The following is a 17,446-nucleotide window of genomic DNA, read 5'->3' as shown; positions in this document are numbered from 1 at the left end:
TGAAATATAAATTCTAACAAATAACATATTACTTGGGAGATGGGTAAATTTTGGAAATTGACTCTTTTGATTACCAGTAATTTGGTAAAATTTTTTTTTCATAAATATCAGTTTACCAATAATTCACTATTCCTAAATCACTATTTGGGAATGGTGATTATAGAACAAGATGGTTTCCCATTGGCTTCCTTACCCAACAGTATTTATGTCAGTGAATATACTATGTTCAGAGGGGTGAAAAATTAGTTTCTGGGAGAAAATCCCCCCACCTCTGTATGAGACTGGTTAACTTACCTTTTTTTTATTGGAAATCCATGATAAAAGTTCATTGCATTGTAGACGATTCAAACTCAGATCTTCCCAACCAAGGACTCTGTGGAAACAGACTGAGCTATGGAAGCTGTGGTAATTTCTTACATTTTCAGAAAAACTATATTGAAAGAAAATAAATGATTAAAACATAAAACATGACACAGAAATATAAACATATATAAAATATTTATTCTAAAAAAAAAAAACATTAGTAATATTATTAACAAATTATAAACAAAAGTTTTATTTCAAAACAAATAGCACTTAAAAGATTTAAAAAAAAATCAAACATACGTGTTTTTTTTTATTTAGTATTTTTTTTTATTAAAATGATCATGTAGAAAACATAACTTGAAGCTGTGGTTCTATAAACATGATCTAATTTTTGCAAATTAATCCAGCTGTGATAAAAGAGCACTTCAGATTTGACATTTTTTATTAGTTGACTGGTCATTAGGAAATCAAAAGTTATTTTTGAATTTATTATATTTTTCTCTTACTTTTCTTTTTGAAAATTTTCTTGATGACTTCATTAGGTCTTCAGCACTATTTTGTTTTTGAGTTGGATCTGCACAGGCTACTTTATTTTTTTTTTTGTTTTTTGTTAGTACTTGTTGAATCTAAAGTTGCCGCACCTTTGGGCTTTATATCACTAACTTCAGCAGATTCATTTGATTTTTCTCTTTCTTTTTTTTTCTTTTAATTATAAATATGTTCAGCTAACTCTGCAATCATATTTTTTAATGTGCATTTGCTTTTTTTTTTAATTCAGTTTTCTTGGGATCATGAGGATTTTGCAGAACATTAGAATAAGATGTTCATCGTTCCTTTATGTGAGCTAGTTCATTGAGCATGAATTTTAACTTTACATCGGCAATACACAAATTCACATTTTAACAACATAATGCTTCTACAACAACTTTTATTTGTTGCAATGCTAATATTGATGAGAGAGCAATTTAAGTTCACATATTCTGCAAAACTGAAATCCAGTTTTCAAATCTATCACACAATTTTAAGCATTGAGAAATGCTCCAACATTAGTAGGCTATTCCACTGAATTTTTAGAATTTGGTATTAATGAAACTTCATTATCAAATTCTTTCTTTATATATTTTTGGAGTATATCATCGTTTTCTGTTGGTGAACTGCAAAATATTTTGACTACCATTTTTATCTGAGAACTCAATTATATGTTTTCTGTATAATTTAAGTGAGAATCAACAGATGTGTCATGAAGCACCTCTGAAGCTTTAAGATAATAAATTTCATTGTCATCATCATCATTAGAGTTGTTACTCTCAACTTTATCAGGTAAATCAACAACTGTCATTTCCTGTTCACTATTGTCATTTTTTTGTAAGTTATGCTTACAGTAAAGAACTTTGATTGTGGCTAATTATAGCCGGCAAAGGTTGGTCGATTGGTAGAGCCTCTGCTACTAATGGCTCAGTTAAGTAAGTTTGAGCGCGGTTAGTAGTTGGAAGGGGACCAATCGTTCGATACTGTTGGCACACTCTCCCTCGATGAGTCTTTGGACTCCCTGGTGGTGTCAAATAATAATAATAATAATGCCATGTGCTATAAAAACATAACATGATTTGCATTGATCAGTTTTTACTACTTTCTTCATTACCAAAGCTGCATCTGTTTTCTTAGATACAATACTTCTAAATGAAATATCAGATTCTTTCATTTTATTTTAAAGAAGGGAAAGCATGTAAGTGGGAACCATGAATGCAACATAAACCAAAATTCTAAAATTTATTCATCATTTGCATGGATATTAATGTTCATATATTGAATCAAATGTTAAAACTATATGTTTCATGATGAAATTTCCACAGTGATATCTCATTGATTACTTGTTTTATTAATTTTATCTGCATGTTCCATGACAAGATTTTGGAATGTCTTTATACCCCCCCCCCACTCCCAGGAGGGATCATGATTGATAACATGGACAAATTTTCAGATCTACCAAATTTATTAAAGGAGAAGCAATCCATTGCTGTCATGTGTCATGCTACAGCACAAAAATATTCCTTAATTGTTTTGTTACACTGTGATGTAATTTTTGGTTCAAGAATCCAACTCAATCTTAACATCGATAATTTCAGTTGAAGGAGTTGTAACCCATCAGACTAGAGTAAGTCAATTTTTAAGGAGAGGAAATTGAACAGCTCAGAGTGGTTGGTTGCATTAGGGAGGTGATAGAGACAGCATATGAATTTGACTGAGTTGGGTAGGGATTTTTTCATTCAAAGAAGGTCAAAGTTGGGCAATTCTAGGGTGGGTGCTCTCTGGCAAGGTATGTCAGAGCGGATGTACGCACAGACATCACCCTTGTGTCAAAAGGAGTTAAAGAGTGTGTATTTTGGAAGTTTGAGGTGAATAGTACTGAAAGGAGGTGAGATTTGAGTTTCTGCCAGAAAGATTAGGTGGGGTTTGGTAAACTGCAGGTGGTAGTGGACACTATTAAGGTTGGAGTTTAGGCCACAGATGTTGGTGGTGGATTTGTAGGGTTTTTGTGAGTCATATGTTTGACTGTAGGAGTGGCTGCTAGTGGCATCACTTGGTTTTTGCACCTATTTAGCTTGTCTGTAGTCGATGGTCCAGCTGTAGTCACCATTTTGACATTTTTCTGCAAGTTGTCTTCGAAGCTGGCAGCTTGTTCTCTTTATGCAAATGATAAATCTGGTCGAGCACATATGCGCTATTGCAGACAAGCATCTTTGAACTTGTTGTTGATCGCTGTTATTAGTTTTGATGTGCTTGTCGCAAGTCACTTTTACAAGACATGGGAAGTTTGTTACGTCCTTTCTTTTGTAAAGCATTCCACTCTGCCTTCAATTATTGTCTTGAACTGCTTTGGCGACGTTGTTGGAATACCAAGGTTTGAATAGTGGTCTATGCTTTTGGATGGAGGCAGATGATGAAGGTCTCTATTCCCATAAGAAATATTTCAGTTATTTAGTTGCCACAAATGTCAGGATCCAATGAGTGAAAATAGTAGTCAGCTGTGTTGAACTAGAAGTTATTTCATTCCAAATTTGTCACTGTTATAGTGTCAAAAGATATGAAATTGAGATTGATTGGATGAAGGTAAGTAGACTTTGTTAAAGTTATGATCTGAATTACAAGGAGGAGAACTGATGTGTAATTTATCAGAACTGGTTAAGAAGAGGTCAAGGATGTTGGCAAAATGGAAGTGGTTATTGAGAATTCTGAAGGGCAGCTTTGACAGTTTTTGAAAGTTTGTTACTGGTGGTAAAAATCTCAGCTTCTCTGCCACCTTGTGTGAATTGAAGAAGGGAAGCCATTCTGAGTTGTGAATGGTGGAAGGTCCTGAGAAAAACAACCTGACTGTTTAGGTATTTGGATTGTAGATTATCAAGCTTCATGGACAGTTAGTAAAAAATGTGAAATGTTTGAATTTGGAGAGCAGTAAAGATAGTAAATGAGCATTACTGAATGGGGCAAGGAAATTTTGAGCCACAGAAGATCATAAAAGAAGAGATTCAAGGTTTGATGTTCTCTTGCATGGGATGTCAGACTTGTGATGTAAAGAATCATGCAGAGTGTAGTTTGGGAATTAAGGTGAATGGTAGAGGTTCAATGGCAAATTTTTTAAGTTATTTTATTTATATTGTTTTTGTGAGGGTGATTTTTTAATCCACAATACTAAAAAAATTTCTAGTGTGGTCTTTCATGTTGTTTAATGTTAGGAATGATTAAAGAATGGAGCACACAGTTTGGGAGTGTGATGAATCCACAGGCATGCCTCTCAAAAAGAGAGCACCCGATTTCTAGTCCCCTGCATGGCCTCATCTCCTTTTCCCATTATACTGTAGCCAGAGTATAATGTAGTCCATTATACTCTTGCTCCCTCTAGACAAAACTTTTCAGAATAAATTGCAGCAATTTTTTTGATGATAGGAAAACTTTTCTGATGCATTACCATTGGGTTCAGTCCCATGTATGGTCTACTGGCTGGCCTTTGGAATCGTTTTACAATAATACACTTCAGTGGGGGGGGGATATGGGGCCCTCTACAGTATGTTAAGCATGACTATGAGGCTGTCATCCACACTACATGTAAGAAGAAAGGAGCATTATTATCAAGAAGCCCTGCTCCAGGAACCAAATAGGCAACAGCCATTTCACACTCCCATTAAGGAAGGTGGTGGATTTCACTGGGTAGTGAAAGTCATCTACCACCTAGCGATTTTGGTTGGCATTTCCTCTATCTAGGAAGTTATGCATTTCTGGTGGCAATACTTGCTAGGGTTGCCAGAATGTTTGTGAAAACAGGCCACTGCAGGAAGGTGAGCTTAGCTGTGAGAGGTTATATGTTGTACATTGCTAGCTCATTAGTGGCCTTATATATACAAAATATAATAAATTAATACATACAGATAAATTTATATAAATATTAATAATAAACTTGTCTTTTCATATTCCAACTGCGAACATGTAACCTTGCCCATGGTTTTAAATACTGAAATATATATATATATTTTAAAATGTGGTGGAATAATTTACAGATCTCTCTCTCTATATGGAAGTTGAGCATTTCGAATGAAATATTATTCTAGTGATTCATTCATTTATATGTACATCTATGTGAATGTGCTTTCCTTACCTTCAACATATATCTTCAAATATATCACATATCTTCAACATTTTTCAGAGGGTCTTATCAAAGAATATTCACACAGTAATTTATATTATATTTGAAAATTAATGATGAGTGAGTGTAATTTTTATAATGGTAAAATTTATTTTAGTTGCAGTATCTGGTAAGATTAGAAACTGTTTTATATTTTATTTTTTATTTTATTTTTTTAAAAAAAGTTTTAGGAAATCCAATTACACAAGGAGTTTTTTCTCATGCCATGGGACTGAGAAAAGGACATACTTTATTGATAGCAGGAGGATATAGTGGTGCCTTACGTGGTAGTTTGTTGGCATATGTTTTGCCTGCTGCTCTCACTGCTAGTGGACACCGCAGCATTGCATCAGTTTGTTCCAGGTAAGTATTATATCTAGGTTCTGTTTAAATTATTTATCATTGAGACTATTGTTACATTCTATAAAAAGTAATTTGGAATTTCCAGCGTATTCTTATCTATGAATCAGTTTCTTTGACTTTATGCATCTTCATTCTGACACAAAAACATATCAACAGATTTCAAGTGCTCGTTTGAATAAATTGATTAGAATTTCACCTCAGGTACACCATTTGTTATGTTATTTTGATAGTATCCATTTTCAGAATGACTGCTTGATAATATTACTTGTCCATAGTGAACTATCCTGAATTACCCCCCAATGTCTCATTTAGTAAAAATTTCTTCCCAGTATGGGAGTCTGTGCACAGTACTTTTTTTTTTTTTTTAATTTTTTTCAATAATTTTCTTCTTCATGTAGCTTCCTCAGTGAGAGGGGTGTAGTACCATGTCCTTCCAGTTCTCTCTGTTGGTGACTTTCCTTTTTGTTTCTGCATAGCCATGTGATCCTGTCCATGATCTTATATCTTCAAGCCATGTCCTTCATTTTTTGCCTCTTGATCCTTTTCCCATAATTTTTTTTTCTAAAACTGTTAGTATCCTTTCTGTCCTGCTGAACCTCTCAGTACATTTCCTGCCAATCTCATCTTTCTCTGGATCATTTCCTGTAATAGAGATCTCTGTGTTCTGTCCATGAGGTTTTCAGAGCTCTCCTATATTACCACATTTCAAAGGCCATTATCTGTTGCCCTACTCTCTTCTTGATTATCCAGGTCTCACTTCCATATGTAAAAATTGGTCACACTAATGTTCTTATCATTCGTTTCTTTGTCTCGATACTCACAGAACTTCTGAGCAGATCTTAATTTTTCCAGAATGCATCTTTAACTATGGCTGTTCTTATTTTATTTCTTTATCTTGCTTTCCATCTGCACTAAAGTAGGTGCCTAAATATTTGTATTCTGTTGCGTCAATTTTCATGTTGTTTATGAATATTTCTGGCTCAGATCTGCTTTCTTTTGAGATTTTCATAAATTTGGTCTTTTTTGCATTTATATCTAATCCAAATTCTTTACCTTCTTCAATTAGTAGCTGCAGTAATTTTATTCATTTGTTTCTGTTTTCTGCTATTAGAATGGCATCAATAATTTTAGGATTCTCTATTAGATGAATCAATAACAATACAAAAATTTGCATTTTTTATACTACCATTACATGATAATGGAAATATGCAGGTACTATACCACTTATATATTAGTAATAAAACTAGCAGTTTTAATAATTATCATAGGGAGCGAGCAAAAGAGTTAATAATTTTAATAGGTACGAATGATTTGACAGAGGACAAAGAGCATGTCAGAATGGATATCAGGAGGCTGCTTAGAAGGATAAAAGAGAATAGTGTGACAGGAAGGGTAGTCAATGTTGTGCCTAGGTATGACTATGGTGAAATGAGGCAGAGAGCAAGGATTATGAATGATATGTTGGCTGAAATGTGTGAGGAGACAGGAGTACAGTTTGTTGTGTGGAATGTAGTTTGAGGGAAGAAGTGAGTTGTATGGGAGCAATGGACTGCATTTGAGCGGTTATGGTGTGAGTCGCTTGGAGAGACTGCTGCTGGAAGGTAGAGAAGTGAGTAAAGAGAATGAATCAGATCAAGCGGGAAGTGATGTGGAAGAGCAGGAAAGTAAGACAGGAGAAATTGAAGAGGTGGTTATGAATGGGGAAGTGAGTAATATGAGTATAGAAAATGAGAGAATGTGTGTGCAAGAGGAGCAGGGAAACAGGGAGGCTCAGGGTGGACAGGGGTATACAGTGTATGAAAGGTGAATGCTCCAAGAGGAGGCGAGAGCATATGTAGACAGGAAAGGAATGGGATGACCTGGGATCAGGGGCAAACGGTTGGAATTGAAGGGGGGTTCTAAAATGAAGAAGCAGAAAGGGAAATGGCCCCAGGAGAGCATGGAGAGATCATATCGAGTGAGTGGTATCAGTGGAACTAGCTGTAGATCCAGAAATGAGCTGTTGTGTTTGTATACAAATGCTAGAAGTATAAGAAACAAGGCAGATGAAATGGTTGCACTAATTGCGTCTGTTCACCCAAAGATTGTTGGAATAAGTAAGACATGGTTGAAAGAGGATGACATCCTGATAGGAATAGAGATGGAAGGGTATGATGTGTTTCGTGAGGATAGAAGGGATAAAAAAAAGGGAGGAGGAGTGCTATTGATGATAGAGAAAGAGTTATGTCCATACAGGGTAGAGATGCAGGAGGGAAATAGTGCCAGTGGTTTTGAAGTAGTATGGTGTGAGATAGAGGTGAATGGAATCAAATACTTGGTGGGATGTTGTTATAGACCAGGTAATGTGGATGGTGGTGATAATGAAATGTATAATCAATTGGCCAAGCAAATAAGAAAAGGGTGATCATTATGGGTGATTTTAATTATGGCAATATAGACTGGAATGATGAGATAGCAACTGGAAGTAAAGAAAGTGAGTTTCTTGAGTTTTTGGGGGATAACTACCTCAGACAGTATGTAACAGAGGGCACACGAGGGGGGGTCTTGGATTTGGTCTTCTCATCAAAGGATGTAATTATAAATGAGGTGCCAAATCATCCACCAATTGGTGAGAGAGTGACCATGAGGTGATTACCTGGGTGGTTGCCAGCAGTGCGAGGACCCTTGTGAGAAAAGGTTATAGGTGGAACTACAAGGGTAGTGATTATGAAGAGCTCAGGAAACAGCTTGCGGATGTAGCATGGAATGAGGAGTTAGCTGGAAAAGAGATCAATGCAGCTTTGGGGATTATCAAAAACTATCTAGTAGATGCAATGTCTAAATGTATTCCAAGGATGAGAAGGTTAAATAAGGTAGGTGTGAGATGGATGAATAAAGAGATTAAGCATGCGATACAGAGAAAAAGGGCATTGTGGAGGCAGCATAAGAGAAGTAGAAATAACCAATTCACTGAGGTCTACAAAGACCAGGCAAGGAGGGTGACTTGGTTGGTGAGGGTAGCTAAAGAGAGGTATGAACAGCAGTTGGCTAATGAAGCCAAAAAGAATCCTAAGGAGTTCTTTCGATATGTAGCCAGCAAAAGAAAGAATGATTGTGGCAGGATGACATTGATTGGAGAAAATGGTATAAAGACAGCTGTTACGGCATGAGTGGTAGAGATACTTAATGAGCAGTTCATAACGGTCTTTCAATCTTGTGAATGTGACTTCATGAAGAGATTGAGAGCACTTGATGATGGGGAGGAGAGACTGACTGTAAGCGAGCAAGAGGTGTATGGGGAGTTGAGTAAACTAGATGTTAATAAGACGGTGGGACTAGATAATATATCGCCACGTATTATGAAGTAATGTGCCAGGGAGTCGACACCTGCCTTGACATATTTTTTAATACGAGTCTTGCACTTGGTCAAGTTCCTAAAGAGTGGAAGGAGGGCAAGATTGTGCCACTTCGTAAAGGAGGTGATCGAACTCAAGCATCAAGCTATAGGCCTATCTGTGTGTCAGGTGTTGTGGTTAAGTTGTTGGAGAAGCTTGTGAGAAGTAGGATCCAGAGTTGGGTTGACAACAATGGTATTATCATTGATGGACAGCATGGATTTGCTAAAGGGAGGTCATGTTTTAGTAATCTACTTACTTATTACAATAAAGCGACTGCTTCCTTGGACAGAGGAGAAGGATACACAGTAATATACTTGAATTTCGCTAAGGCTTTTGAGATTACTTCATGATGAGTTGACAGTCAAACTAGAGCAGATGGGGTTGGATATTAGATTAGTGCATTGGATTGGAGATTGGCTATCTGATAGGTATCAACAAGTTATGTATGGGGGAGCGATATTCAGGAAAAGGAAAGTCACTAGTGGAGTGCCTCAGGGGTCTGTTTTAGGGCCATTACTGTTTAACTTGTATGTTAATGATATTGGTGAAGATTTGGAAGGAGATATTCAGTTGTTTGCTTTTAATACATTAAAAATAAGTCACGAACAAACACATTGTTTTCCCCCCTCCCCTTCATGTAGATTTTATTACAATTAAAAAATCCTCATGATATGTAGGGCATCTGCTGAAACTCAGGCATGATTCTATTGAGCGTAGTGTTTTTTTTTTTTTTTCTTTGGCTGATAAGGTGATGGAGAAAGAGCTACCATCACCCTGATGTGAATGCGTTAAGCACTGACCACTGTTTTCACTTATGAAAAAGTTCACTTTTCTGAAACAGAATTGCTTTGATACTCAATGAAGATGCTTGTCATTTTGAGGTTTCTGCCTAATTTCCAACGAGAACCTACAATTTGAAATAGGCCAGTGAAACCTTAATAGAACTAATAAAAAGCAGATATATGGATATTTTGGCAGCATGCGTCTTTTAAGTAGTGCAAGCTAAGGTAACTCTGATGCTGAAGATTGCATTCTCATAAGCTCTCTGATCAGGTTTCAAAACTTTTACAACGATGACCACGACGAGTAAAGACGCACAAGAAGATCTGCCCGAGTGTTGGACTCTAGACCAAAAAGCTGATTTTTGCAACAAAAATGAATGGCTGTTGGTGGAGAATAAAAACATTGGCTGTAAAATATGTAAGGAAGTTGCAAGTTTGGGAGTAGAAAGGAATAAGCAAGGTATGAATATTTCAAAGCCAGGGGCAAATATTCAAATTTCTCATTATGGTAGGAATAAAAAAGAGAAAATGACTTCACTATGTAAAAAAATTCACGATCATAAGAACAGTTCAGCTCACACTGCTGCTGCTAAAATTATAGAATCTGAAAAAGAATGAAAACTGTAGGTAGCTTATTCAAAAGCATTTGAACATGAGAAAGAAGTCACTTGTAGAACAGCATATAAAGTTACAAAGAAAACCCAGGCTTTCAGTGACTTTGAATCAGAAATTGACCTCCAAGAATTGAATGGCAGTGACATGAGTCAAATTCTACATTCTACAAATGCTTGTATCAATATAACAAACCATATTCGAATTGAAATGAAAAAAATCCTTTTTAAAAAAATAATAAGAGTCAAATTGTGAGATTTCTCTTTTGATTGACGAAAGCACCACTATTAGCCAGTTGTCATCATTAATAATATATGTACGCACAATGCTACCTGATATGGAGCAACACACAAATATTATTATTGACATTGTAGAGTTAGAAAATGTATCCGCACAAGGTATTTTCCATAGCTTGATGAATACCCTTAATGAATTGGGGTTTTATGATGATTATTTGAAGAAAAATCTTGTTGCCATTGCCTGTGATGGAGCAGCTGTGATGTTGGGTATGAAAAAAGGAGTAGTGGCTTTGATTAAGGAACGTTATCCTCATGTTCTGACAAGGTTCTGATGATGGTCAGGCGACTACCGAAATGGTCCACACCCTGTTGACCACTGTCCCAGTTTCCACATAAGGATACTCTTCCCCTTCATCCCCCCCTTTCCCCCCACAAAAAATGTGGCCCTAAACATAATAATATATATATATATATATATATATTATTAATAGTTCCCGTATCAAAACACACCCCCATGTTCCTTCCCCCCTCTTCCCCCCGTTTATAAACAACCTTCAGCAGGATCTTGGAATTGGAAGTCATCATAGAACCAAAAACAAGGTATGTACAAAATTTTTCCACCTTTTTTATTCTGCCATAATTGCCTTCTATACTCACCCATAATGCCCTAAAAAAAAAAATATATATATATATATATACACCCCTTTTTGAGTAATGTTAGCCAGTGTATTAAAATAAGGAACACTCCTAAACAAAAACAGGCTATAATAGCCGTAGTTATATTAATAGTGTTTAAGAGGAGTAACATGGGAATTTTCCCAGAAAACTATACTTAAGTTATCCTCACATTTTGGTATTGTGCCAACCAGAGACTCGAACACTCTGTGTGATGTTGTAAAAAAAAAGACTTCTCAGAACAAATCAACCACTTCAAGTCATTTCTTGACAAACTTTACTGTCTCTGTCACCAGTCATCCAAAAATGTCAGAGAACTAGCTGAAGATTTGACAAGGAAATCTTCAAAATTGGAAGAGTTTTAAGTACATGTTTGGTGGCTTCTAGTTTTAGAAGTGTTTCCACGCTGTGGAAAGGTTATGAAGCACTTGTGGCTCATTTTACAGCATCAAAACAAGATGAAAATAGAGATAAGTCTGAAAGAGTAATGCATGAAGACCTTTTGAAGAAAATAACAAGTGTTGATTTTGTTTTGGACCTTGGATTGATGTGTGATGCTCTCCAAGAATTGTCATAGCTTAGTGTTGAACTGCAAGCAAGGGATTTTACACTCTACAAAGCTCATAGCAGTATATCAAGGCAGATTTGCTGTTTGAAGACAGGAAAGTCAATGGCAGGCCTTTTTATCGTGAAGCTGTACAAGCAGTTGAAAATCTGAACTTGAAATTAGTGACTTTGGAGAAGAGGGTAACCAGTCGATCAACAAATGTGAATCATTCTCTTGATCCTACAAAATTTTATGACTGCTTGAAACAACGAATTGAAAATCGCCTTCTATCTGCAGAAGAGATGCAAATTCCAGAATGGACAAAAGTATCCAGAATGTTAGCCAGACTGTGCTGAAAGGAATGTTAATTTCGGTGAGACTGAAGTGGAGAGTTTGTGTAAGAGGCTAAGAATTCCTGACAGAGAAGAAAATGCCTGCTGCACTATTGCAGTTAATAAACACTATCAACAGCATCCCATTTCTACTGCTGAATGTGAGCGTGGCTTTTTCCAGTTGAACCTGATTATCACACTGACAGGAGCTTCTCTACAAATGAAGACTGTGAGTACACTGATGTTCATCAAGTTGGTTGGGCCTCCTCTGCATGTTTTTCAACCCTTACCATATGCCAATTCCTGGTTTTTGAAAGGCAGGCATCTAACAACAGACATGAAGAGTAAGGAACGAACTCTTGATGGCAACACCAGTGTGATGAGCCAAATTTGGAAGCTATTGTGAAAATTAAGGTATTTTTTAAACTTTTTTTTGCCTTTGCTTTAATGTTTAATGTTTTATTTCTATTTGATATATATATAATATCCATTTTTAAAACTAAAAGAACAAGAGCTTCAAAGGCCTGGTATGTTTCGATTTTCTTGTGTTACGATATGACATGGTAGAGTTCTGGTAAACTTAGAAAAAAAAAGCCCTGTATATTTTCATGTGGTCATGTGATTAGGTGAAGTATTATTACATATTTTTTTAAAATCTTTCTTTATTCTGCAATTTGGTTGAAGTGTCGAATATTCATCTGAAGCATAATTAATAATTAATTAAATTTTAAACATTGAGAATTAAATTTTATATAAAATTGAATATAAAAAAAGACGAGCAATAGCCAAAAGAGAAACCAGAAAGAGAGAGAGAGAGAGAGAAAGCTGGGAAAAATTTGCATCATATATAGAAAATGACATATACAAAATAAGACCCAGTGCATGCAAAATACTAAAACATATGAATGCAGATATAAAAGAAACTGCAAATATAAATTGTGAAATAGATGCAAAAGAATTCTTGGATTACTTTACAGATATTTGGACGAATAATACTGGCATCAAAAATAATTACACCAGAAACTTACAAAATATCTTAAATGATATGATAACAATGAAAGAATCAAAGGACAAGATGGGATAAACTCCAAACTGTATAAATTTGCTGGAAATAAATTTCATCAAAGATATACCAATAGAATGGAATACAAACATAGTAATACCTATATTTAAAAAAGGGGATAGAATGAAACCTGCTAACTACAGAGGTATTAGTTTATTGAATACATGTTACAAAATGTATAGCAGAATACTTAATGAAAAACTAAAAATATACAGTGAAAAAATATTATTAGAATGTCAAAATGGATTTAGAAAAGGATGTTGTACAATGGATGCAGCTTTCTGTTTAAAACTAATTATAGAAAAAAGAAGAGAATTTAATTTGGAAACTCATCTTTTGATTATAGATTATGAAAAAGCATTTTACAAAGTAAAAAGATATATACTGTTTGATATATTACAAAGAATAAATATACCTAATATTTTACTACATGCAATATTCAATATATATAAAAATAATGAAATAAAAATAAATGAAAAGTTGTCTGAAAAACAATCTATAAACCAAGGAGTAAGACAGGGATGCCCTCTGTCTCCAACACTTTTCAACATTTGCATTAATGAAATATTAATACAGTGGAACACCTTAAACAATCAAGGTATAGAAATTTTCCAGAATAACAAAATAAATACACTATTATTTGCAGATGACCAGGTAATAATATCAGATAAGGAAGACAATTTACAAAGAGCAATATATAAATTAAACATTATAGTCGAACAGTTCAGAATGAAAATTTCCATAGATAAAACTAAAACAATGGCATTTTGTGGACAAACTCCAGTCAGAAACAAAATAGTTATTATTATTATTTGTGACACCTCCAAGGAGTCTGAAGACTCATTGCGGGAGGACACCTACTATGCAACTGTCTCCACTACTTCAAAATAGTTATTAATGATAAAATAATAGAACAGATAAATACTTTATCTTGGATGTGAAATATCATATGAAGGAAAAAAAGACATAAAATTAAAAACTTCAAAATTTTTACAGATTATAGGCCTGATAAATAGAACACTCAGTCCAAATATAGGACAAAAAGAAAAACAAGCTTGATAATATACAATACTTTAGCAGTGCCCACATCATTATATTGCAGTGAAATTTAGGCAATAAACATACAAGATAAACGAAGAATAAAAACAAGTGAAATGAGATTATGAGATCTGCAAAATACACATTATTAGATCAAAAAAAGGAACGAAGACATTTTAAAAGAACTAAAAACAAAATCAATACAAGAAAAACTAAACAATTATAAACAAAAATGGATTGAACATGTAAACCGAATGGCCAACACCCGACGTCCTAAACAAATGCTAAAATATAAGCCAGTTGGAAAGAGAAGGCAGGGTAGACTTCAAAAAAGGATGTTGGATGGATAATGAGACTGGAACAGACCAATATGGTCTATACCAGTATTTATTGTAATGATGATGATGATGATGAATTATTCTTGTTGAGAGGCTTATATACTGGTTATACATGATAACTAATAATTAAGGAATTGACAGCATACACTAGAAATATAAATTAAATAAACTTTAATATATACTTTCCGATATTTCAGCAAACGTCACGTTGCCATCTTCTTGGGAACTTATTACAAAGACAAGTGCTACATAACAGCAAATGAGAACCGAAGCTAGGAAGTTAACGTTTTCCTAAAGTCCTGATGGTGCCCCCTGGCGGGCTATATTGGTAGTTCTTGGCCTTTGGGCTGAAGTTCTTCTGATAAATGTTTCCCAAATTTGGGGCAGTCTCATGCATCCAAATTTGTTGAGGTTTGGCATGTTCCTAAGGGCTGAGGCTGATTCCATGAATAGTCTTTCATATTTGAACTTGCTGCGGTGTATTACTGTGGCTTTCTTCCATCTTATTCTGTGGAGAGTATCCAGAGCGTGGTCTGCAAGCCCAGAGTGGCTGTACTTGTGAAATCGGATGTAATCCTTGTGTTCTGAGATTCTGATATTTACTGTCCTGCCTGTTTGGCCAAAGTAGGACAGTTTACAGCTGCAAGGGACCTGGTATACACTAGTTAGGTCTAGGGGAAGTGGTTGGTCTTTAGTGGAGCAGATAAGGGATGCCAATTTTTTATGTGGTCTGTAACAGGTGGTCAAGTCATGTTTTTTTTAAGATTTTGTTGATTTTTTCCCGAGGTGCCTCGGATGTAGGGAATGGTGATGGATCTAGAGTAATCTTTTTTGTGAAGGGGAGGGGGGTGGTGGGTTGTGGATAACTGGGTTAAGTATTTTTTGGATTATTTTTTTTGGGGGGGGGGGTAGCCATTGGCTGAGAAAGTGTCACGGATGTGATTTAGTTCAGTAGTTAGGGCTTGATCATTAGAACAGATTATTTTTGCCCTGTTGAATAGCGTCTTAATAACTCCATATTGTTGTGAGGGGGGGGGGGGGGTGATGGGATTATTGGTGAATGTATCTGCCTGTATGGGTGGATTTTCTATAAACTGAGAAAACCAAGGTTCCATCAGGTTGGCGGGTGACTAGTGTGTCTAGGAAGGGAAGGTTATTGTTTGCCTCTTTTCCACGGTTAACTTGATTCTAGGGTGTTGGTTATTTAAGTGTGTTAGGAAGGAGAGGAGTGAATCTGGGCCATGTGGCCAAATAGCGAACACATCATCAATGTAGCGAAGCCATATGGTAGGTTTTTGTGGGGCTGAGTTTAAAAGTTTCTCTTCAAAAGTCTCCATAAAGAAGTTAGCCAAGCGTGGGGAAAGTGGTGAACCCATGGCTGTCCCCTCTATTTGTTTGTAGAATTTTTCTGCCAAACGAAATAGCCTGAGTTCATTGTAAACTGAAATAGGGCTGAGATATCGGGAGGAAATTTAGCTTGGATTAGCTCTAAGGTTTCTTTGAGGGGGACATTCGTGAATAAGGAGGAGACGTCAAAACTGACCATTATGTCATTATGTTGGAGTGTAAGGTTTTCTATACTGGCTTTGAAGTGGGCTGAGTTTTTTATGTGTGATTGTGTGTTGCCAGTATAGTGTGAGAGCACTTTGGCTAAATGCTTGGCTAGTTTGTAAGTGGGGGAATCAATGCCATCCACTATGGGACGTAATGGCACATTATCTTTATGTATTTTTGGGAGCCCATATATGCAGGGGGGGGGGGTCTAGATTTATAGGGTTTCAATTTGTTGGTAATCTCCACAGGCCAAGAAGTGACCTTCTTAAGGAGCCTATGGAGTTTTCTAATTTGAGAGTTGGTGGGATTATATTCAATAGGGAGGTAAGTGGATCGATCTAATAGTAAATCCTTGAGCTTACCTGTGTAGTCATTAAAATTTAGTACCACAGTGGCGTTCCCCTTATTCGCTTGGGCGATCACTATTTCTTTGTTTGTCTTCAATTCTTGTAGTGACTTGTATTCACTAATGGATAAGTTGGATTTTGGAGGCTTTGCTTTTGTGAGAACACAAGCTACATCCAATCTGATATCGTTGGCGATGTGGTTTGGGAGGCGGCGAATCCCTCATTCAATTTGGATCATTAATTCCTCAGCCGGTAATTTCTTAGGAGCAATGCGAAGTTATGACCACGTAACAGAGCGTTGAGTGCTTCATGCTTCAGGTTAACTATAGAAAGGTTAACTACAGTGTTGGTTTGTAGTTTAGGTTTGGACGCCGAGTTCTTTATTAATTTATCAAACTTGTTGATATGTCGGCTCCGTATTCGTTCGAATTCTTTATTAGCCACCGTACACGATACGTTATGTAGGACTTACCAAAGCTCGTGATTAAGTGTGTGTGAAAGCTCATTTTCTAGCGCTAATAAAGCTCTGTTTATGTCGGCTAGGGAACTGCATGTAGCGGTAATTTGCTCCCGAAGTAAAGCCTGGCTCGCCTGGTTGTAGATACGGAGAGCTTTCTATGAGACGAAGCGGTGTTTAAATTTAACACAGTTAGGGATGACTTGATTATCCCGGCAGCGTTTTATGAATGCTAGATGGTTAAGTTGTCTGGATAACTTTAGCTTCAGTTTGCCGTAATGGCGGGCCTTGCGTGTGAAGGAATCTCCATGGATGATCATTATTCTTGTTGAGAGGCTTATATACTGGTTATACATGATAATTAATAATTAAGGAATTGACAGCGTACACTAGAAATATAAATTAAATAAACTTTAATATATACTTTCCGATATTTCGGCAAACATCACGTTGCCATCTTCTTGGGAACTTATTACAAAGAGACAAGTGCACACAAGTACTACATAACAGCAAATGAGAACCGAAGCTAGGAAGTTAACGTTTTCCTAAAGTCCTGATGGTGCCCCCTGGCGGGCTATATTGGTAGTTCTTGGCCTTTGGGCTGAAGTTCTTCTGATAAATGTTTCCCAAATTTGGGACAGTCTCATGCATCCAAATTTGTTGAGGTTTGGCATGTTCCTAAGGGCTGAGGCTGATTCCATGAATAGTCTTTCATATTTGAACTTGCTGCGGTGTATT

The 17,446-nt window shown here is 36.0% G+C and overlaps 1 protein-coding gene across 1 annotated transcript in view; it reads left to right on the top strand.

Annotated features, from left to right (window-relative positions):
- Positions 1-17,446, top strand: part of Megf8 (multiple EGF like domains 8) — a 752,012-nt gene that overhangs the window by 133,929 nt on the left and 600,637 nt on the right. The window contains exon 5 of the mRNA XM_090404705.1: positions 5,170-5,347. Coding sequence (XP_090260831.1) covers positions 5,170-5,347 — 178 coding nt within the window. The remainder of the gene's footprint in view (positions 1-5,169; positions 5,348-17,446) is intronic.

Source organism: Typopeltis vanoorti, chromosome 1 (genome assembly GCF_054136105.1).
Source record: "Typopeltis vanoorti isolate ZY-2024b chromosome 1, IOZ_Tvanoo_1.0, whole genome shotgun sequence".
Classification (NCBI taxonomy): Eukaryota; Metazoa; Arthropoda; class Arachnida; order Uropygi; family Thelyphonidae; genus Typopeltis; species Typopeltis vanoorti.
This window is presented reverse-complemented; position numbering and strand designations above follow the sequence as displayed.